At 43.4% G+C, this 23745-nt stretch overlaps 1 protein-coding gene and 1 long non-coding RNA gene across 4 annotated transcripts in view; one reads left to right on the plus strand and one right to left on the minus strand.

Moving 5' to 3' along the window:
• LOC128136234 (probable global transcription activator SNF2L2) overlaps nt 1-23745 on the plus strand; it is a 249047-nt gene that overhangs the window by 101641 nt on the left and 123661 nt on the right. For all 3 annotated transcript variants that reach the window (XM_052775473.1, XM_052775474.1, XM_052775476.1), the window contains exons 25-27: nt 13097-13263; nt 14088-14251; nt 20085-20312. In XM_052775473.1, coding sequence (XP_052631433.1) covers nt 13097-13263; nt 14088-14251; nt 20085-20312 — 559 coding nt within the window. The remainder of the gene's footprint in view (nt 1-13096; nt 13264-14087; nt 14252-20084; nt 20313-23745) is intronic.
• The window catches only part of LOC128136262 (uncharacterized), a 75042-nt gene that overhangs the window by 8532 nt on the left and 42765 nt on the right, over nt 1-23745 (minus strand). The window lies entirely within an intron of this gene.

Raw genomic sequence — 23745 nt, forward strand, 5'->3', positions numbered from 1 at the left:
ATGAAGCTGCCAATCTATACCCAAATGGCGGCTAATTTGTTGTACTATTTTTGAGACAAAATGTGGTCCTCTGTCAGAGGATATGGTTGCTGGAACCCCAAACCGTGGTATTATCTCTTGCACCAATATTTTAGTTACCTCCCGAGCTTTAGCCGTTCTTGTTGGGAATGCTTCTGGCCAACCTGAAAAGGTATCAGTTAATACCAATAAATATCGATACCCCCCTTTTCTTGGAAGTTCTGTAAAATCAATTTGCCATTGTTGTCCAGGCCTGTTCCCTTTTCCAATCTGGCCCATTTCCGCCTTGGGGGTATTCTTAGGATTAGTCTGGAGGCAAAGATCACACTGTTGAGTCACCTGTCTCACCGTGGTGTATAAATTTCTAGCCACAATTTCTCTTATCAAATGATTATACAGAGCCTCTGTTCCCCAATGTCTTTTCCTATGTTCCTCCCGTATCAAATGCCATAATAAGCAAGAGGGAATGATTAACTTTCCTTGTGGCGTATGAGCCCACCCCTCTTCATTATATGACCCTTCTAAATCTGTAATGAGCTTCTGATCTTCCTTGGTGTATTCTGGCTTACCTTCTAGGGAAATCTGCCTATCAGGTATTAAGGCCCCTTCTGTTTTTACATTTGTTTTGGCCACTTGTTTTGCCTCTCTGTCCGCCAGTTCATTCCCTCTTTCCAAATCTGAGCTCACTTTCTGGTGTGCCTTAATATGCATAATTGCTACTTTCTTAGGGAGCTGGACAGCTTCCAGTAACTTCAGAATTTCTTCTGCGTGTTTGATATTTTTCCCTTGAGAACTCAATAGTCCTCTCTCCTTCCAAATTGTTCCATGTGCATGTACAACTCCAAAGGCATATTTTGAGTCTGTATAAATGTTCACAACTTTGCCCTGGGCCAATTCCAGGGCACGGGTTAGAGCAATTATTTCTGCCTTCTGTGCGGAGGTGTTCATAGGCAAAGCCCCTGATTCTATTACCTCTTGGCTGGTGGTGACGGCGTATCCCGCATGTCGATTACCATTTAGGACATAACTGCTTCCGTCTGTGAACCAAGTTTCCCCGTTTTCCATGGGGCTGTCTTTCAGGTCTGGGCGACTGGCGTATGTTGCTTCGATGGTTTCCAAACAGTCATGATGTACCGGTTCTCCTGTGTTCCCACTGAGAAAAGAAGCTGGGTTGACAATGTTAGTGACTACAATCTCCACATCATCCTGCTCTACCAATATAGCTTGATATCTCAGGAATCTTTGTGGAGAGAGCCAATGTCCACCTTTCGCTTCCAGTACTGCTGATACTGTGTGAGACACCAAAACAGTCATTTTCTGGCCCAGAGTAAACTTTCGGGCTTCCTGTATATTCAATATCACAGCCGCAACTGCCCGCAGGCATCCAGGCCAACCTTTTGCAGTTGTGTCTAACTGCTTAGAAAGGTAGGCAACTGCCCGTCGATACGGACCCAGGTTTTGTGCTAATATTCCCAGGGCAATGCCCTGCTTCTCGTGGGAGTAAAGAAGAAACGGCTTACTCACATCTGGGAGTCCTAAGGCCGGGGCCGACATCAAAGCCTCTTTCAGTAGCTCAAAGGCTCGTTCGGTCTCCTTGTTCCACTCAAGGTGTTTCTGCTCAGTGGCTGTCAACGCATACAGTGGTTTAACAAGCAATCCATAATTATAGATCCACAATCGGCACCACCCCGTCATTCCCAGAAAAGTCCGTAACTCTTTTACTGTCTGAGGTCTCCGAGTTTGGCATATTGCCTCTTTACGGGCCTGTCCCAAAGTTCTTTGTCCCGCACTAATTTCATAGCCCAAATAATTCACTTTGCGTTGCATTACCTGTGCCTTTTTCTTGGATACCCGGTACCCCTGGAGTCCCAGGAAATTCAACAGACTCACTGTCCATGTCATACAATCTTTCTCTGTTTTGGTGGCAATCAGGATATCATCCACATACTGCAACAGCTTCCCCTCCTCAGACGGGGCTTCCCAGGATTCTAAGTCTTTCGCAAGCTGATTGCCAAAAATGGTAGGACTATTCTTAAATCCTTGTGGCAACACCGTCCAAGTGAGCTGGGTCTTTCGACCACTCTTGGGGTTTTCCCATTCAAATGCAAATAATTTTTGGCTGGCTTCATGGAGAGGGAGGCAAAAGAAGGCATCCTTCAAATCTAAAACAGTAAACCAAGTCAATTCAGGTGTTAATACGGTCAACAGAGTATATGGGTTCGCCACTACTGGGTAAAGATCTTCAGTTATCTTATTCACCGCCCGTAAGTCTTGGACCACCCGATATGACCCATCGGGCTTCCGAACAGGTAATATAGGGGTATTGAATTCAGACTCACACTCTTTTAGTAATCCCAACTGCAAAAATTTTTCTATCACCGGCCGGATTCCTTCTCTATCTTCCTTCTTTAGGGGATATTGTTTAATTCTTACCGGCTTTGGCCTTCCTTGATCCTAACTTCAACAGGTGGAGCACTTTTTGCTCTTCCAGGTGCATCGGTAGCCCATACCCCAGGGTACACTTGGTTTAAGATGTCCTCGTTAATGCTTCCTTCTAGGGGGAGACTGGTTAAAGTTAGGCTCAATATTTGAATATATTGCTGATCTTTTACCTCCAGAGTAATTTCTCCCTTTTTGAATACAATTTTTGCTCCCAATTGTTCCAACAAGTCCCTTCCCAAAAGTGCCTTTGGGGAGTTGGGCATATATAAAAATTTATGAATGCCCCACTGTTTTCCTAATTTATATTCTAAAGGTTTACAAAAATATGCCTTTTCACTTTGGCCAGTTGCTCCTTTCACCATGACATAATCATCTCCCAGGGGCATCAAAGCTTGATTCAGAACCGAGTATGTTGCTCCTGTATCTACCAAAAATTCTACCTCTTGTTGTGTTTTCCCTAGCTTAATTATAACCAGTGGATCCGCTAGGGTAGATTCCCCAGGTTCCCGTCAATCTCCCTTCACATGGGCTACCGTTCCTCCTGTTTGAGCCCTCTGATCCTCCTTGTTCCTTGGGCATTCCTTTTTCCAATGACCGAATTTCTTACACAAAGCGCATTGATCCTTGCCCAGTCGGGGCAAGTCTCGTCTAGGCCCTCTTCCTCTTTCTTCCTGGATAACAGCCATTAATTTCCTTTGCCCCTGCCTATATCCTTCCTCTCTGTTACTAAATACTCTCCATGCTTCATCCAACAATATTTCTAAATTCCTACCCTCTGTAGGCCGTAATTTCTGAAGTTTGCGCCTTATATCCCTTGTAGATTGCCCCAAAAACAGGGAGACTAATTGTTGTATTCCTACCTCTGACCCAGGATCCAGCGGTGTGCTGCGGCGCATTACATCCCTCAATCGATCCAGGAATTCAGATGGAGACTCGGAAGGACTCTGTTTAACTGCATATAAAGCTGACCAATTTATAGTTTTAGGGATTGCTCTCTCTATTCCTTTTGTAATCCATTCCTGATACCCCTGCAATCTTTCCATATGTGCAGATCTATTAACATCCCACTTTGGGTCTTGGAGAGGGAAATATTCCTTAATGTCCCCTCCTGTAATCTTATAATGATCTTCAGCAAGGTTCCCTGCTGTTTTTAAAATCAGCTGTTTTTCTGTCTCAGTCATATATTCCAATAATAGCTGTATATCCTTCCAATCGGGGTTATGCTGTTTTACAATAAATTGGAAATGCTTAGTTACACCTATCGGATCTCTCCTATAATCTTTTGCAACCTTTTTCCATTCCCCTAGGTCAGCAGTAGAAAAGGGTACTTTGATTAACATCGTCCCACCATCCGGCCCCACCGCCTCTCGGAGAGGTGCTTGTAAAGCTGTTGAGGTAGTTTTCTTCCTAGTACGGGAAGATACAGGGCTGCTCGGGGGGGTTGGAGTTCTATCCGAGTCTGCATCCTGTTCCTGTGGTCAAGGGGGAGGCTTAAACAAATCAGTTAGATCTTGTTCTGGTGCCTGATGGATTTTATTTGTCTTTGTACATCTTTGTCCAATACTACATGCCGAACAACACCACCTCAGTTTACCTCTAAGCTCCTTGTTGTTCTCTCGCTCAAGTGCAAGCACCATGGGGTCCTGTGGGGGTACCATTCCACAGTCCCTTTGCCACTCCGGATGATTTCGGAGGGTGAAAAACATGTCTGCATACGAAACCTCATCCCATTTTCCTTCTCTCCTTAAAAACAGCATTAGTTGTAATAAAGTATTATAATCTATTGACCCATTAAGCGGCCACTTAGCATCACCTTCTAACTTATACAACGGCCACCACTGATTGCAGTATTTAATAAGGTTCTTTTTACTTTCCGTACCTCCGGTCCCAACAATATCTTTCCAGTGGGCAATTACACAACCCAGAGGACTCTTCCTCAATACTCCTCCTTGTTTGTTTCCCATTTTAATACTCTTCCTAATAATTCTTAAGTTGGATTTTGGCTTCTCCTTTTAATAAGCTTCCATGAAAATCGTTCCTTACACTTCTTTATAGTCTTCCCTCCGTTTCCCTCCCACACATCCCAAATTTCTGGAATTAAATTTTCCTTTACACACCAATCTCACTATTTCGCTTAGTGAACTCTTTCCCAATCATAAAAGTGTGGAATTTGGGGAAAACACTCAAGGCAGTCTGGTTTCCGTCTGCTACAGTACTGCTACAGTACCACCTTCTCCCACAAGATTTACACTTCAACAAAGCCAAGCTGGATGCTAATTACTATATAGTCCAGTTACAAGGCCACATACAAAGCAGGGGATCACCGCTATTAATACGTAAAGACATTCACACAAACATACATACACCTATAGATTTCAAAATATCATTTCCACACACCCCCACAAAATCTTTAACATAAATTTCCAAACATTCACATCATACAATCATCGCTCCAGTTGACAACCTTTCAGCAGCTTCAAAAGTAAACCAAGCGCAATTGCGAGGGGGTGCGCCTACCCTTCTCCTGCCTCTTATATACCAGTCATCGACAGGTCCGTCCTGGCTCCCGATACCGGGATACAGCAGTCACCCCGGATTTGCTCGATCTACCCCCAAGATCGCTAGCGGCCGCTCTATCGGTCAGCAAATCCCCCCTTACCATACAAGGTACCCTCCTCCCATACGGGGACTACGCTGCACGCCAGACGTCTCTGCGAGATTTACCAGCTCCCCCGGCCCGTATTTCTACAGGCTACCTTTGTAAACATACCGTTTAGTCCGCGGCTTCAGGAGGTTGTTGTCTGCTCCCGTGGTGAGCGGCTGGCAGCGGAGGCTCCTCCGAGGAAAGTGCTCGGGGCGCGCCGAGGGGCGTCCGCTCCGCAGTCGGTCCCGCAGCCGAGCAGAGAGTCTCCTGGCTGGCTCGCCAAACTGACGTGCGGAAAACAGACTCCACAATCAGTGAGATTGTAAAGTAGGTATGTTTATTCAGCGCTGGGCCGCACGGGGGGTAGTCCCACCAAAGTCGTGCGCGCCGCACTCGGCAGTTTGTCTCAAGTTTATACAGTCAAGTGTTACATATTCACAATACACCTATACATATGCATGACCTATCCCCGCTCCATATTAAAATTAGCTCCGAGAGGTCATTTCCATAGTCTCCTCTCAACTGCGCTTGCGCAGTGCCTCTTTATGGTGGTCGTCTGGTGGTCGCAGAGATGAAGATAGATGACTCCTCTTCGTCACCGCTAGTAACCTTTTTTCTTGCGCAGGCTCAGTGATTTCTTGGTATTCACCCAAGCCGCAGGACCAGTCTTAGCTGGCTCTTGGGGCCTGCTCCTGCTTCTTATCAGGAGCTGTCTTTACCTCATTGGCTGGTCCTTGGGACTAGCTCTTCTTATCAAAGACTGTCTTTGCCTCAGCTAATTTCAACAATGTAAGCACTAAACATCATCCTTCATCCCCCCTTATTATGTCTACTGAGATTCTTTTGACTCCCCTTGTTTCAAAGTTGCTTTTATAGTTGGATGGTAATTAGAATCTTCTGGACTCCAGTCTTGTCCTTGACTGATGCTGAAGCCCTGCTGAGTGACTAATATCAAAGCAAGAAAGTTTTTATCTAATTTAAAGTAGTCTCATGCTTTGAAAAGAAGCATTCAGTTAAAGCAGAGAATGGTTAGGAGAATTTTGAAGATGGATTTCCATTATTTTCATTAACATCTTACCGAGATATAGGACCCTTTCTTTCATAAAGCTTCCAGTCCTTGGACAATGACTGAACATAGAAATGATTGCTGGTTCTCCAGAAAGCTTTTATTCCTGTTGTAACAAGAGTCTTTTTTCTTTTTTCTTTCCCATCACATAAGGAATAGTTATGGTGGTCACATGCAGGATTCTTGTTTATTTATTGATAACTGCACACTAGTCCTTGCTAAATTAGGGACAAGATTGACACCTTTGCCCAACTGCAATGGCATGAGACATTATGTTACATGGAGAAGACAAGGGGCAAAGGGTACAAGTTACACTGGGAGAGGTTTCATCTCAACATAAGAAAGAAATTTTTTACAGTAAGAACAATCAGTCACTGGAACAACCTCTCTAGGGACATGGTAGAGTCCCCATCACTGGAGGTTTTCAAGATGCAATTGGACAAGGTGCTAGATAATATCATCTAGGCTCCCTTTCCCATGAAATGTTGGACCAGATGATCTTTCAAGGTCCCTTCTAACCTGGGCTGTTCTATGATTCTATGATTATCAAAGTTTCCTTACAGAGGTCCCTGGTGTTTTCATATCTGTGATTTATTATTATTTGTTACAGTACCATTTCTCAGTTTTAATTTATCTCCTCTTTCTTTTTATTCCCTTTCAAATTAGGGAAATATTAGCAAACTTTCTCTAACAGAAAGCATTTAAATTCCTCTGTTATTGTGGCTCATCCAAGTATTGGGCTAGGAATGATTTCCAGTTAGCCTTAATCTACCTCTGATTTTATGGGGGGTATGTTTTCTTATTACACTTGCAATTAGATTATTGGCATCTGTCCACTCAAATTTTTTGTCAGCATTTTAAATTAACCTTGTCATAACAAAATTTTAAGTTTACTACTAAACTACTAATATTTTGCTTTTCAAAAACTTTCTGTAACCTTTAACACAATTCTTATAATCCAGCAACACATTATATTTACATAAAATGCTTAAACTGATACTTCAGTGATACTTGTACCCAGTTCTTAATTGTTCAAAATCTATGTCAGACTTCAGACTTTAAAGATCTCTTGGCAGCAAGTCCTGGCTCATTTGCTTACAGGTTCTCTTGACGTGTACGTTTTTGATAAAGACCATGTTAAAAAAGGTTAGAATCATAGAATAATTTAGGTTGGAAGAGAACTCCAGAGGTCACCTGGTCTAACCCCTACGCAAAGCAGGTCAGGTTGCTCAAGGACTTGTCCAGTCAAGTCTTGAACACCTCCAAGGATGCAGATTATACAGCCTCACTGGGCAACCAGTTCTAGTATTTGACCACCCTCGCGGTAAAAATTATTTTTCCTAGTATCTTATCAGAATTTCCCATGTTCCAACTTGTATCCATTGCCTCTTGTCCTATTACTGTGCAGCTCTGAGAAGAGTCTTCACTGTATCCTCCCATTAGGCAGTTGTAAACAAGCAATAAGGTTTCTCTGAGCCTTCTCTTATCTAGACTGAAAAAAATCCAGCTCTCTCAACCTTTTCTTCTATGTCATGTGCTCCAGTCCCCTGAGCATCATGGTGGCCCACCTCTGGACTTGCTCCAATATGTCAATATCAATGCGCAGCAATAAGGATGATGAAAAAAGAGATGGAAAGGATCTTCTCTAACACCCTGCAGAAGCAAGAGCCTGAATCCTCACCTGCACAGAAAGAGCAACCAGAGTCTATACTCACTGGGGTGGCAAATGGAGACTCCCATGATGGTGAAGGCTAGAAGCTTGTGACTTCTGGCAACAGGAGGAAGGCTCCTGCTCCACCTGCAGATCTGCAACTACAGAATAGGTGCAGTGCCCTGGTAGCAGATGAAGGACTGAAAGCTCTGTCTGAAGAAACATTGGAGCCAGCTGAGATTGAACCATGCAGCAGCATCAGGAGGAAGCGGCGAGCGATAGTAGTGGATGACTCCCTCCTGCAGGGAACAGAAATCCCCATCTACTCTCTAGGGAGGTTTGCTGCTTGCCAGGGGCTTGAATCTGGAACTGAGAGACTGTTGATGCTTGTCTGGCCCTCAGAGTATTACCCTCTGCTGTTCTTCCATGTGTGCACCAATGATACTGCCAGGGGAAACCTTGAGTATATCAAGAGTGACTACATGAATCTGGGGATGAGGGTCAAAGGTATGGGGGCCCAGGTGGTTTTCTACTTTATCCTATTGATGAAGGGGAAGGGCTTGAGGAGAAGTGGATGGATCCTGGGGATCAACAACTGGCAGCGCAGCTGGTGTTGCTGATAGAGATTTGGCTTTAATGACCATAGGACCCTCTGAGGATAAAGGACTGATAGGGAAAGACAGGATCCACCTGACCAAGTGGGGCAAAAACATCTTTGCCAACAGGCTGGCCAACCTGGTGAGGAGAGCTTCAAACTAGGAATGACAGGGGAGGGAGAGGACAACCCACAGTCAAGTGGGAAAGTGGTGGACTGGCTTGGTAAGCAGAGGGTGCAAGGCGATGTGGACAGGAGAGACCTCAAAATGAACAAAACGGGACACAAGAGAGCACACCCCAAGCACATGCACACAAATAAGGAAGTGCCAGGAGGACAGTATTGTGGGGGAAGCTCTCACCCTTTTCCTGGGAAATCAGCATGACTGTGTGCCTCTCTGAAGTGCCTGTACACTAATGCGTGCAGCATGGGGAACAAACAGGAAGAATTAGAGATCTGTGTGCAGTTGCAGGGCTACAGTCTCACTGGGATCATGGAGATGTGCTGGGATAGCTCACATGACTGGATTGCTGCCATGGATGGATACAAGCTCTTTAGGAAGGACAGGCTGGGAAGGCAAGGAGGGGGAACTGTCCTTTATATGAGACAGCAGCTGGAATGCATGGAGCTCTGCCTAGGGATGGATGACGTGCCAGTCAGGAGCTTATGGGTTAGGACTAGAGGGCAGACCAATGTGGGTGACATTGTGGTGGGCATCTGCTATAGACTGCCTGATCAGGAAGAAGTAGATGAGGCCTTCTTCGTACAACTGGAAGAAGCTTCATATTTGCAGGCCCTGGTTGTCATGGGGAACTTTAACCACCCCAATATCTGCTGGAAGGACAAGACAGTAGGGCATAAGCAATCCAGGAGGTTTATGGAGTGTTTTGGTGATCACTTCCTAACACAAGTGATCAAGGAGCCAATGAGGGGAGGCACTCTGCTGGACCTGAATACCTCCAAACAAGGAAGGACTGGTTGGGGCAGTCTTGACTGCAGTGACCATGAGATGGTGGAGTTCAGGATCCTGAAAGGAAGGAACAAGGCAAATAGCAGGATCATAACCCTAGACTTCAGGAAAGCAGACTTTGGCTTTTTCAGGGATCTGCTTGGAAGAATCCCATGGGAGACAGTCCTAGAAAGCAGAGGGGGTCCAGGAGAGCTGGTTGATATTCAGGGATCACCTTCTCCCAGCTCAAGAATGGTCCATCCCAACATGCAGCAAGTCAAGCACAGGTGGCAGGACGTATGGATGCACAAGGAGCTCCTGAGTAGATTCAAACATAAAAAGGGAGCATACAGGAGGTGGAAGCAGGGACAGGTGACCCAGATGGCATATAGAGACACTGTCCAAGCATACAGGGATGCAGTTAGGAGAGCCGAAGCCCATCTAGATTTGAATCTGGAGAGGTATGGGAGGGGCAACAAGAAAGGCTTCTGCAGGTCTATCAACAGCAAAAGGCATGAAGTCCAGCTAAAGGGTAGTCACTAGTGGTGTTCCCCAGGGGCCAATACTGGGGCCCATACTGTTTAACCTCTTCTTTTCTGACCTGGATCTTGGGACAGAGTGCACTCTCAGCAAGTCTGCAGATGATAGAGAATTGGGAGGAGTGGCTGATACACTGGGTGGTTGTGCTGACATTCAGAGGGACCTCAACAGGATGGAGAAATGGGCAGTCCAACAAAGGGAAATGCCGTGTCCTGCACCTGGTGTGGAATAAACTCATGCACCAGTACAGGCTGGGGGCTGACCAGCTGGAAAGCAGCTTTGCAGAAAAGGACCTGAGGGTTCTGGTGGAAAAGAATCTGACCATGAGCCACCAATGCACCCTCATGGCAAAGGCAACCAACAGCATCCTGGGCTGCATTAGGAAGAACAGTGCCAGCAGGTCGAAGGAGGAGATCCTTCCTCTCCACTCAGCACTGCTGAGGCTGCATCTCAAGTACTGTATCCAGTTCTGGGCTCCCCAGTACAAGACAGACACAGGGATACTGGAGTGAGTCCAGCAAAGGGCCACAAAGATGACTAAGGGTTTGGAGTATTGTGGAATAACTAGAATTACTATTTAGATCAGGTCAGAACAGAAGCAGTTTATTACTATAGCTATAGGAGAGAACAAAGCAGCAGTGAGAGACTGCTGATATGAATCCTGTGCAAATGGGGCAGTTACAGAGTTTATATACCTTTTAGGCTATACAACCAGGTTCTTCACCAAAACTGTGTCAGATAAGCAGGATATGGTAAATAACAACATCGATTGGAATTCTTCAGATAAGGAGGCTCTAGATAGTATATCCTTTTACAAATAATTCACTCATTTGTTAATGAAATCTTGCTCCCTGGTGAGACCATTAGCTGCAAATGTTTCTTAACTAGTGAGGCCTGCAAAGGCCTATGAGGTATTAACTATTTTGCTTACAAAAGAGCATCTGTCTCATGAGGAGAGGCTTAAAGCTGGGACTGTTTAGCCTGGAGAAGAGATGGCTGTGGGGGGATCTTATCAAAGTGTCTAAATACCTCATAGGAGGAGTAAAGAAGATGGAGCCAGACTGTTCTTAGTGACACCCAGTGGAAGGACAAGAGATACTGCCTCATTCCACATCTGCTATGTCCATTTCAAGGATCAATCATTAGTCTGCACATGGCAATGATCTCATTACAGAAGTCACAGTTACAGAAGATATTTCAGGGTTAACAGAATGTTGTGATATTTTTTCTCATTCTGTACAAGAAGAAAGTGTGTTTTTCCTATCCTAAAATCCAAGTGCATATATCATTCTAAATTATTTATAACACTTGACTCCATCATTCCATGTCTCCAAGCTCAAGACTGTTTACAGATTTCCAGCTGTTGGATTCATACTTTCACATTAGGAATCTCCCCTTCCCTCATCGAAGAAGATATTTCAGATTCTCAATGAAACCTAGGTGGTAACAGAATGCTCTACCCAGGGATTTTCCCCACTATCAAAAAGTTCTCAGAGTGACATGATGTAATGGAAGGGTATTTAAGAGCACGGAAGACTATTTATGTCCAGATGATTTGCTGATCAGGGGCAAATCCCAGCAGGCAACCACAGCAGCCCTGTGATATATCTCATCTTCTCATCAGTTTTTCATTAGCATGGACTTCAGTTTGGGAGGGACCTGAAGGAGAATCCTGATTCCTTTGTCCTCTATACCCTTTTATAGGAGGACAGGGAGGCACAGGATCCATACCTGAACCAAAAGATGCTGGTATTAGAGGTGTTATGTGAAGCTTTTCTGCCCCTCTGTCTGTCTCAGGAAAACAGGGAAAGATGATTATCACACTGCATGTCAATATACTGAATAATAAATCCTGTCTTCATGCAGACAAACCAATGCCTGCCTGCCTGCCTTCCCTCCTGCCTATCCTTCCTGCCTGCTTGCCTGCCTCCCTCCTGCCTCCCCGCCTCCCTTCCTTTTTTTAAACAACAAAGACACTATCTGAAATTTATCGTGGAGGCTCTTTAGGAATTTCAGTAGGGGGTTTAATTTCTCTCACTCTCTCCCTCTTCTACTCTTCCTTTTTAATTTATTCCAAATTAAAGTTATTTTAACACTTTATCCATTGCTTAGATAAAAAATTTAAATAGATTTAAATTTGTTCTCAACACTTCCGTGCAACTGGCTAGAAATGGTTTCCGTCTTACTCTGAGCAAGGGATAGAGGAGGTTGTGTGTATCCTCCACATGGCTCCCTTCCTGTTTAAGTGTCAGCAATGTCTTTTTTTTATTAGTAGTATATGAGACCATCTGTCTCTCAAATAGTTTGGCCTTTTGCGTAGCAATTACATATGTATACATCTCAGAAGGCCTTGTATCTTGTGGACTGAGTATACAGTTCCTAATGATAAATTATATTTTAAGGCTACAGAGTTAGAGTTAGAAGAGAGTTATGTGTAATTTGATTTTCTAAACTATATGGTTGTCCTACTCATTTAGTCACCTTTGTTATTCTCTTTCTGATTTTTGGCTTAAACATCTTTGCATACAAACGTAGAGCTCAGTCTGTTTTGCAACTCATCTTGATAGCATAGAAGACAGAAGATTAGTAATTGGAGCAAATAGAGATAGTTCAAGACAGTTATAAGTGTATACAATAAAAGAATATGTCCATTATCAAACTTTTCCCATTGTTTCTCTCTATATAAACTAGTATGGTCTGGACTCCTTTGCTTTCATGTGCACAGTAGCGAGTGGAAAAGTAATCAATTCTAACATACACTTGAATAGAACTTGTGGATCCAGTAGATGCTGATTGAAAGCAGATCCTGTGGGACAGCATCTAAACCAATAAAATGTTTATATACCTCAGAAATAACACTTGTTTTGAGAAATAATAAAAAAAAATACTGGGCTCATAAAGGAAGATATTTGATGTGCTTTAGAGTCCACAGAATTCTTATATTTTGGGGGAGGAATCCTTTCCTAACAAATAAATACATAGATGCAATTCATGCAGGTTTTTTTTCTTATTTTAATCAACATCATAAACAGTTTTAAAGAGAGAAAAGTGCTATCAGTTTTGTTTTCCTTTGAGTAAAGGAATCTATCCATTATCATGATATGACACAATTGTAATTAGAATGCATTATTAAAAACTCTTCTAAAGGCAGGCTTGTCATGGCATTTATTGTGTTTTTTCCTCTTAAACAGAGCTGAGCTTTATCGGGCCTCAGGGAAATTTGAACTACTTGATCGTATTTTACCTAAGTTGCGAGCCACTAGCCATCGTGTGCTTCTTTTCTGTCAAATGACATCACTCATGACCATTATGGAGGACTATTTTGCATTTCGAAATTTCCTTTACTTACGTCTTGATGGTAAGAGGAATGAAAATAAATTTGGAAGTGTTTTCCTGGTTCAGCAATTTGACTATGTAGTAGAAAAACTTCCTCCTCTGTACTATATGCGTATGGACATCTGAATAAAAATATCAAACTTCTGTCTGTCTTCAGCTACAGGCAGAGATGTAAAAAGATAAAACAAGCAGAGGGTCAGACCAAGCTGATCAGTAAAAACTGATTGTCAAAGTACAGGAAATTCACCTTGTTGCCAATGTGTACAGTGCTTAGTTGTTACTTAGAGCTTTGTGTAGGCCTTTTACCGTGGTTGAATTCTCTGCTTTCTCTCCCTCCCCTATAGACACCATTGTGTTTCGAATGTGATCTTTTAAGAATTTTTGTTCCCTTGATATTAATCTTGATTTTTTAAGGCCAATAGTGAAATGTTAATAAATCTATGTTTGTGTACACATATAGATTTTAAAATATTTAGATTCTGTGAGTGCTCATAAGGCCTTAATCAAAACTGCAGCATCTGTATATCATCTATTGAAACTTGTCAGTCATAAAATGTTGTCAAATAGATAGTTGCATCTTTTCAAAGTCCCCTTTTGAAATGTCAAGCCTACTTAAAATAAAAGTTTGGGAACCCTCCTCCCAAGTGCTGTAGACAGTTGGCTGAAACATCCATGGTTAGTGTTTGCGTCTGTATTATAGAAAATATAGCTGAGATGGCAAAGAACAAGTGAGCTAAAATTTCCCTTCCACATGTGCCTTAAACAACTAAGATTGCTTTTAAATTATTTCAGTAGAAGATCTTTGTCATAGGGTTTCTTTTTATTTCTTTTTTAATTTCTTCTCAGGTACAACAAAATCAGAGGATCGAGCTGCCCTGCTGAAGAAGTTTAATGAACCTGGCTCACAGTACTTCATCTTCTTGCTGAGTACAAGGGCAGGAGGGCTGGGCTTGAACCTCCAGGCTGCTGACACTGTTATAATCTTTGATAGTGATTGGAATCCTCATCAGGTTATTTTTATTTAATTATCTTCATGTAATATGGAAACAATTGTTTGTGCTTTTTTAGGCTTTGTGTTTTAATTTGGGAAGATTGACAGTGAAATGAAAGTATATCATAAAATGCTGCTTGAGAAGAATTGGTAAGGCAAACTGCTACAATCAAGTAGTGTTTTGTTTTAAATCGGTAAAGTGATACTGTGTCCGCGTATATAGTTTTTCTGAGTGTCAGGGAATCCTCAAAGTTAGAGTCTTACAGTCTGCGTTTTCTGTTTCATTGGTATAACTTTGTTCACCCTTTAATCATAAGGCACTAATAAATGGCTCTCCATTCAAAGTTAAAAGCTCATGCAGCAGATGAAATAATTTCTAAGATTACTAATGCATTTAAGATTCTCAGGAATAGTGATTTGCTTTAGATACACAGTTCTATAGCAGGATTTTATTATATATATCCAGCTATATTGTTGCCTCTGTTCTTGTACCCGGACTAGAGTCTATGCTGGGTCTGGCTGGGATGGAGTTAATTTTCTTCATAACAGCCCATATGGTGCTGTATTTTGGATTTGTGACCAAAACAGTGTTGATAATGCATGCACCAGTGTTTTGTTTGTTGCCAAACAGTGCTTGCACAGCCAGGAGGCTTTTGATTTTTCCTACTCTGCCCCACCAACGAGTAGACTGGGGGTGGGCAAGAAGCTGGGAGGGGACACAGCCGGGAGAGCTGACCCAGACTGACCAAGGGATATTCCATACCATATGACGTTGTGCTCAGCAATAAAAGCTCAAGGAAAGGAGGAGGAAGCGGGGACGTTTGTGGTCATGGCGTTTGTCTTCCCAAGCAACTGTTATATGTGTTGAGGTCCTGCTTTCCAGGAAGTGGTTGGACATCTGCCTGTCAAAAGGAAATAGTAAATAAATTCCTTCTTTTGCTTTACTTGCATGCACAGATTTTGCTTCACCTATTAAACTGTCTTTATTTCGATCAACCATTCTTCTCATTTTCCTTCTATTTTCTCCCCATCCCACAGGAGAGGGGAGCGAGCAAGTGGCTGTGTGGGTGCTTGGCCGTTGTCTGGGGTCAACCCACCACAGTCCTTTTTGGTGCCCCACATTGTGGTGGATCTGTTGTCCTAAAAACGGATTCATTACCCGGTGTGCAATAGACCAATCTCACACACTCAGGAGAGATATTGCTTTATTCTGTGCAGGGTGCTCGGTGGACTTTCCACAAATCAAGCACACCAGATTCATCAGGTGTGTCCCTTTTATACAGTAACAATTGCATCTAATTTATTAAACTACTCCTACCTAGTACATATTGAAACTATCTATCTAATGCATATGCATAGGATTATGTAACCATGACACATCAGATGCCTTCTCCACATGCACGGGGGTCTTCGGTGGTCGTTTGAGGAGGTATCCCCTCCTCACTTTGACCGCTAAGTTGCTCTGTATCGGATCAGTGGTTCTTTTTCCTGCCAAGAGGGACGCACCATCAATCAGGAAGAATGGAAAGGATCAGAATTGGTGCTCCAGGTGAGGCACCATTAAACAGGAAGAATAGAAAAGATCAGAATGATCTTGGCTAACTAACTTAATTTAAAACAGGACTTTCTAATCTACCACAGGATTTTCTGTATCTGGCATCAGATTGACCCCAGCCAGCAGCTAAGCACCCACACAGTCTCTTGCTTACTAGCCCCTTAGCGGAATGGGGGAGAGAATCAGAAGGCCAAAAGGGTGAAAAGTCCTGGGTTGAGCTAAAGGTAGTTTAATAAGTAAAGGAAAGATATAAAAGAGACATTGGAAGAAACAAGCATGCCCAAGACATCAATACCTGGCTCCAGGACTGGTGCCTCTGCCAGAACTTTTGGTTTTTATAACCTTGAAAGAGTCTTCGAGACACAAGGTATGCTGGGGCCTGACAGAATCTACCTGTCCCGATGGGGGAAATGCATCTTTGCTCATAAGCTGGCAGGACTGATTGAGAGGGCTTTAAACTAGAATCAGTGGGGGAAGGGAATACTAAGAGGATTGCCGAAGGTAAACCAAGGGTTGGCACGGCATCGCTTGAGGCTGGCAATGCTAGTGGGAACATTTATGCTGCTCCTGGGAGCATGGAGGGCTTAGGAGCACATCTGAAATGCCTGTACACCAATGCACGCAGTATGAGAAACAAACAGGATGAATTGGAAGCGTTGGTCCATTCCCAGAGCCATGTTGTCATTGGTATTAGTGAGACTTGGTGGAATGAGTCCCACGACTGGAGCGCTGGGATGGATGGCTACAGGCTGTTCAGGAGGGATAGGCAGGGCAGGCAAAGTGGAGGAGTTGCACTGTATGTAAGGAAGGGAGAGGTTTGATTGTACAGCCCTCACAGTTAGCAGTGATGTGGTTGAGAGCCTCTGTGTGAGGATTAGGGGGATGGAAAACAAAGCAGATGTCATTGTGGGTGTCTATTGTCGATCGCTCAGCCAGGATGATAGCACTGATAAGTTATTCTATAGGCAATTAGGAGAAATCTCTGGATCGGTAGCCCTTGTCCTTATGGGAGATTTCAACTTCCCAGACATCACCTGGGAATATCATACTGCTGTGACAAGCAAGCCTGGCAAATTCCTGAAGTTTGTGGAAGAAAATTTCTTGTCACAAGTACTCAGTGAGCCAAATAGGAAAGATGCCCTCCTAGACTTGCTGTTTGTGACTAGAGATGGACTCGAGGGAGATGTGATGATAGGTGGCTGTCTTGGCCACAGTGATCACAAAATGGTTGAGTTTAAAATTTTCGGTGTAACGAGGAAAAAGGTCAGCAGAGTTGCTACCCTGCATTTCAAGGGAGCAAACTTTAAGCTACTCAGGGAGCTACTTAACAGTGTCCCCTGGGAATCTGCTTTTGAGGGCTTAGGGGTCCATGAGAGCTGGTCAGTTTTTAAGAACCACCTTTTAACAGCACAGGAGCAGGCAATCCCATGGCGTCGCAAGTCAAGCAAGCGGGGCAGAAGACCAGCTTGGCTGAACAGGGAACTCCTCTTGGAACTCAGGTGGAAAAAGAAATTGTATGATCTCTGGGAGCGAGGTCAGGCTTCGCAGGAAGATTACAGAGCTGTGGTTCACATATGCAGGGAGAAGACATGAAAGGCCAAAGCTGAACCAGAGCTGTGTCAGACAACAACAAAGGCTTTTTTATGTATGCTAATAGTAAGAGGAGGTCCAAGGAAAACATTGGACAGATACTTGTTGAAGATGGTCACCTGACAAATAGGGATGAAGAAAAAGCAGAGGCATTCAATGCATTCAATGCTTTTTTTGCCCCAGTCTTTAATATCAATGATAGACCTTGGGCTGCCCGGTCCTCTGAGTTGGAGGACCACGACTGCGGGAACAGTACCTTTCCATTTGTGGACACTGAAATTGTAAGGGACCAGCTGTATCAGCTGAATGTTCATAAGTCCATGGGGCCTGATGGGATTAATCCCAGAGTACTGAAGGAGCTAGCGAACGCTACAGCAGGACCCCTCTCGATCATCTACCAAAGGTCTTGGGAGTCTGGGGAAGTCCCTGCTGACTGGAAGCCAGCCAATGTTATTCCAATTTACAAGAAGGGTGTGAGGGAAAACCCAGGAAACTACAGACCTGTTTGTCTAACCTCAGTACCTGGAAAAATTATGGAGAAGATCATACTGGGTGCTATTGAAAGGCATTTAAAGGACAATGGGATGATTGCATCAGGCACAGTCAACATGGGTTCACAAAGGGAAAGTCCTGTTTAGCTAATTCAATATACTTCTATGATAAGGTGCCTCGCCTAGTGGATGAAGGGAAGGCAGTGGATGTAGTTTTTCTGGATTTTAGTAAGGTTTTTGATGCTGTCCCTCACAGCATCCTTCTGGACAAGTTGTCCAACTGTGAGATGACCAGGTACACGGTGCGCTGGGTGAAGAAGTGGCTGAAGGGCAGGGCTCAAAGGGTTGTAGTGAATGGGGCTACATCTGGCTGGCGACCGGTCACCAGCAGCGTTCCTCAGGGCTCAATTCTAGGGCCAGTTCTGTTCAATATTTTTATCAGTGATCTGGATGCAGGAGTTGGATGCACCCTTAGGAAGTCTGCTGATGCTACCAAATTGGGAGGTGCTGTTGACTCTCTTGAGGGACGAGAGGCCTTGCAGAGGGATCTGGATAGATTGGAGCATTGGGCAATCATCAATGGCAGGAACAAATGCTGGATTCTACACCTGTGATCGAGTAATGCTGGACACAAGTATAGACTGGGAGAGGAGTGGCTGGAGAGCAGCCCTGCAGAAAGGGATCTGGGGGTGCTGGTTGACAGCAGGCTCAATAGGAGTCAGCAGCGTGCCCTGGCAGCCAAGAGGGCAAACCGCATTCTGGGGTGCATTCAACACAGTATAACCAGCCAGTCAAAAGAGGTGATTATCCCTCTGTATTTAGCGTTGGTGCGGCCTCACCTTGAGTACTGTGTGCAGTTCTGGGCCCCACAATTTAAAAAGGTTGTGAAGGTACTTGAATGCATCCAGAGGAGGGCAACAAAGCTGGTGAAAGGGCTGGAAGGCATGTCCTGTGAGGAGCGGCTAAGGACTCTGGGTTTGTCTAGCTTGGAGAGAAGGAGACTGAGGGGAGACCTCATTGCTCTCTACAGCTTCCTGAGGAGGGGAAGTGGAAAGGGAGGTGCTGATCTCTTCTCCCTGGTACCCAGTGACAGGACGCGTGGGAATGTTTCAAAGTTGAGTCAGGGGAGGTTTAGACTAGACATTAGGAAGCATTTCTTTACCGAGAGGGTGGCCAAACACTGGAACAGGCTTCCTAGAGAGGTGGTTGATGCCCCATGCCTGTCAGCATTTAAGAGGCATTTGGACAATGCCCTTAATAAGATGCTTTAAGTTTTGATGAGCCCTGAAGTGGTCAGGCAGTTGGACTAGATGACTGTTGTAGGTCCCTTCCAACTGAACTGTTCTGTTCTGTTCTATTCTATTCTATTCTATTCTACTCTACCTTGGAAGCTAACACACACACACACACACCCCACTGCCCAGTTTTTATTGCTGAACATGACTTTATATGGCATGGAATATCCCTTTGGCCAATTCAGGTCAGCTGTCTCAGCTGTGTCCCCTCCCAACTTCTTGTGCACCCCCAGCCTACTCCCTGGAGGGGCAGAGTGAGAAACAGAGAAGGCCTTGACGCTGTGCAAGCACTGTTCAGCAATATCCAAAACATTGCTGTGTTATCAACACTCTTTTGGTGAAAAATCCATATCACAGCACCATCCCGGACAAGCCCCCAACAGGCTGATATGAAGAAAGTTAACTCCATTCTAGCCAGACCCAATACATAAAATTACTAATGCATTTAAGATATTCAGAAATAGTGGTTTGCTTTAGATACACAGGTTTATATCTGGACTTTATAATATATACCTAGTTATGTCATTGCCACTGTTCTTGTACCTGGACTAGAGAGTCGCTTTACTTCAGGGTTCCTTTCTGGCCTGAAAGGCCATGAACTCTGAGTGGCAGAGAAGAATTACATACTGTGGCCTATCTTGGTCACTTACTGCACATACTTTCAAGCAGTGTTTGACTTACTGCATTCACATTGTACAGAGCATGCACATATTTTTTTCCCTCCAGTTTGCCTGCCTGGGTCTGATGAACTCCCAAGAAGGAGGATAATCAGGAATGAGCTAGATGAATTGTGGTGGGCTGTAGCTTGAACACTTCTTTTTGTTATGCTGACAAAACCCAACATTACGGTGTCCTTTAAGCAGGGAGCGATTTGTGTAGCACAGTTACGTTACGCATCATTCCATATTCTTTGCCTAATAGGATTTGCAGGCCCAAGACCGAGCTCATCGAATTGGTCAGCAGAATGAGGTTCGAGTCCTGCGACTGTGCACTGTGAACAGTGTGGAGGAGAAGATACTCGCTGCTGCAAAGTATAAACTGAATGTAGATCAAAAAGTTATTCAGGCTGGAATGTTTGATCAGAAATCTTCAAGCCATGAGCGGAGGGCTTTTCTACAGGCTATATTAGAACATGAGGAAGAAAATGAGGTAAGGCAGTTAAAAACAATCAAAGAGAAGATGTTTCAGTTGGTGCTTGGGAAGCAGCTATATAACTGGTAGGCAAGAGTGCAGTTTGAGTGCAGCTTGGGACTGCCTGAGACTGCAAGCTATTATATAATTTCATTACAAGAAAGCAACTCTATTCCTAAAGGATATTCTCATGAGAACTTGTTGCTGCACTTTTAGATAAAGGCGAGGCCATGCAGGTGGCATAGTCACGATACCAAGTGGAGCTGCCTGCAGGCTCCTCTGTTACAATGAGCTGGCTGAGTTTATCCTGTGGCCAAGGAATTTGTGCATCACAACACAGGCCTGAAAGCCAAGCTGTACGTGCAGCGCAGCACAGGCCTGGGTCTACTCCCATTAACTGTTATGTGGATCACTAACTCCTAAACGTGCAATGGTTTCTCAGTCAGGATCTCTACATTCCACCCCTTGATCCACATACAGCTTACCTTTAGCAAAGATATATTGTAAGTTACAGATTATATTAATAACATACAGGCTTCTCAAGCCCTAAGTACGAGCCCCAATAGAGCAGACAGCCTGTTCAAGATCCCTAACTCCTCGAATACAATGTCTTCCGCAAGGCTCCCAATACAGCTGTGTAGCATGGGGAAGGATGGGCAGGAGGTGGTCTTCAGCGACCCTACAGAGGCAAAAGCTTGCAAATGATGCAAAGGAGGTACATTTAGAGGCTGTGCGCAGAGGAGCATAAAGCCCTCAGCAACCTGGTCCAATCCCGTAGCTGACCCTGCTTTGAGGAGGAGGTTGGACTAGATGACCTACTGAGGACCCTTCCAACCCAAATTATCATGTAATCCTATGACCAGTAGATGGAGACTCCTGTGTCAGGGAAGACCTGAAGCTTCTGACTTCTGGCAACAGAAGGAAGACTCCTTCTCTGCCTGCAGATCTGCAATTACAGAACAGGTATAGTGACCTGGGAACAATTGAGGAGGAACAAGCTCCGTCAAGGGAGGCATCAGTCAACTGAGCCTATACCAAGTATCTACTCAGCACTGATGAGACCACATCTGGAGTACTGTGTCCAGTTCTGGGCTTCCAACTACAAGAAAGAAATGGACATACTAGAGTGAGTCCAATGAAGGGCCACTAAGATAATTAAGGGATTGGAGCACCTGACATAAGGAAGAGGCTGAGAGAGCTGGGATTGTTTAGCCTGGAGAAGAGAAGGCTCGGGGGGGGGGGGGGGATCTTATCAGTGTGTCTAAATACCTGATGGGAGGAAGTAAAGAAAATGGAGCCAGACTCTTCTCAGTGACAGGACAACAGGCAATGGGCACAAACTAAAATACAGGAAATTCCGTTTAAACATAAGAAAAAAACCCTCTTTTTTACTGTGAGGGTGGTCAAACACTAGAGCAGGTTGCCCAGAGAGGTTGTGGAGTCTCTGTCCTTGGAGATATTAAAAACCCAACTGGACATTGCCCTGAGGAACCTGCTCTAGTTGACCCTGTTTGGGGGGGGGGGCTGTTGGACTAGACAATCTCCAGAGGTCCCTTCCAACCTCAACTATTCTGTGATTCCGTGATTCCTTAAAGGAGTCTAATTTTCATATCACCTCCAAACAATTCAACAAAACAATTAACTATCTTAATTAAGATAACAGTATTTTTGCATGCATAACACACCTCTCAGCTTAAACAGAATAACTGTCAGATCCTGATATAATTTCTGTGGCTTAATGAGTTGTCTTAGGTTATTGAAAGGTTTTGTCATCTGTAGTTCTTTATTTTAGGCTTTCAAAATACTTAACTATTTTAATAAAATTTAAGCAAAACCTTTGTGAATATCTGCCAGAATCTTTCCATATTAAAAGAAATTCCTTCAGTAGTCATTAAATCTATTGCATTGAAAGCAGTTAAAACTGTGAAATAATAAAGCTAATACATTTTTTACATTCACTGTGATACAGGTTTGACTTATACCATTACTTCACATGTTCATACAATTCTTTCCAGTGTGACATATATTAAAAGCAATGTTGCTGCTCCCTATCATTCAGTTACAAACATGCCTTTTTTTAGGATTGAAACCTCTCTGAAAATGTATTCTAGGAATGCTCCCAAAGAGGGTACTGAAGGTGTCATCAGTTAAAACAGCTTAATATGTGATATGTTGCATCAGTATTATTTGTCGTATACTTCTCACAATTTTCGCTTGCATTTTTTACTAGACATTTTTTACTAGACTAGATTTAAAAATTACACATGCTTTCTCTTCTAGGTCTGCACATTTCTGGGTTTACAGAAAAATATGATAAAATTGAAGGAAAAAATATTATTGAGTAATTCAAGATGATCGTAAATGCACACACATTGAGAGGAAGAGAGAGAGTTTCACTAGTTCGGAATCCAAATATTTTGTACTTCTTGTATTCTTTTGCAGGATTTTTGGGGCAGCTTTTAATAGTTTACTTAATGAAGGCTTTTTATGCATGTGATTTTTTCGTTGGTGTTGGGTTTTTTTAACTCTCAAATTTCTTCTATTCCCCTCCATTTCTAATTTTCATTTCTTCCCATACACACATGCGTTCAAGTATATGCACACCCACAAAATATTTAATGAGTTCTTTTAAAAAAAAGAACAGCTAGCTTTTTCCAAATATTGAATGTATGAAATATTGGTGGGGAGGGGAACCAACAGTTCCAGAGCTTATGCTGCCAGAACACTATCACTTTTCTAACTGCTTTACTTATTTCATGTTCGAATTACAAATTACACGAGTATTTAGTGAGAGCTGAAGTGGTAATCATACTTTTTTCCTGAAGTGTAGAAATCTTACCAATGGAAGGAAAATGGGATGCATAGATATAGATGCAGGCCTCTTTTGATTATTTTGAAAATAAAAGACTGTAGAAAGTTAATTTTGAGGTACTATATACTGCATTCTACTCCACCTCCATTTTAGTGAGTACAAAACATTTATTGTCATGTCAAACCCTTAACTGTAGGTTTACAATATACTGTAACACAGATTCAGTAAATGTTTTAAGGTTTTTATGTGGGAACCAAACTAAAGTTTGTAGCTTTGATTTACCTGTCCTGTTATGAAATTTAAAATGCCATGTACTTTCAAAATAGTTGCTGTATTTGGAGAGAGGAACTGAGCATTATGGAGCCTGATCATGTTAAATATGGGCACCATAGCTCTTCAACATTTATGTTTTCAGTTGAATCCTAGAGTTTTGGTTTATTTTGCCAATGAATGTTTTTGATTTTATGAAATAACTTTTTGTCAAAAAGACGGATCTTCACCAGACCCACTTCTTAGGGAAGTCTGCTGCCTCCCTGGGGCTTGGGTCAAAGACGTTACGAGAAAACTTCCTACCCTGGTACGGCCCTTGGATTATTATCCATTATTGCTTTTTCATGTAGGCAGCGATGAAGTTGCAAT

The sequence above is a fragment of the Harpia harpyja genome, chromosome W (assembly GCF_026419915.1).
Source record: "Harpia harpyja isolate bHarHar1 chromosome W, bHarHar1 primary haplotype, whole genome shotgun sequence".
Lineage (NCBI taxonomy): Eukaryota > Metazoa > Chordata > Aves > Accipitriformes > Accipitridae > Harpia > Harpia harpyja.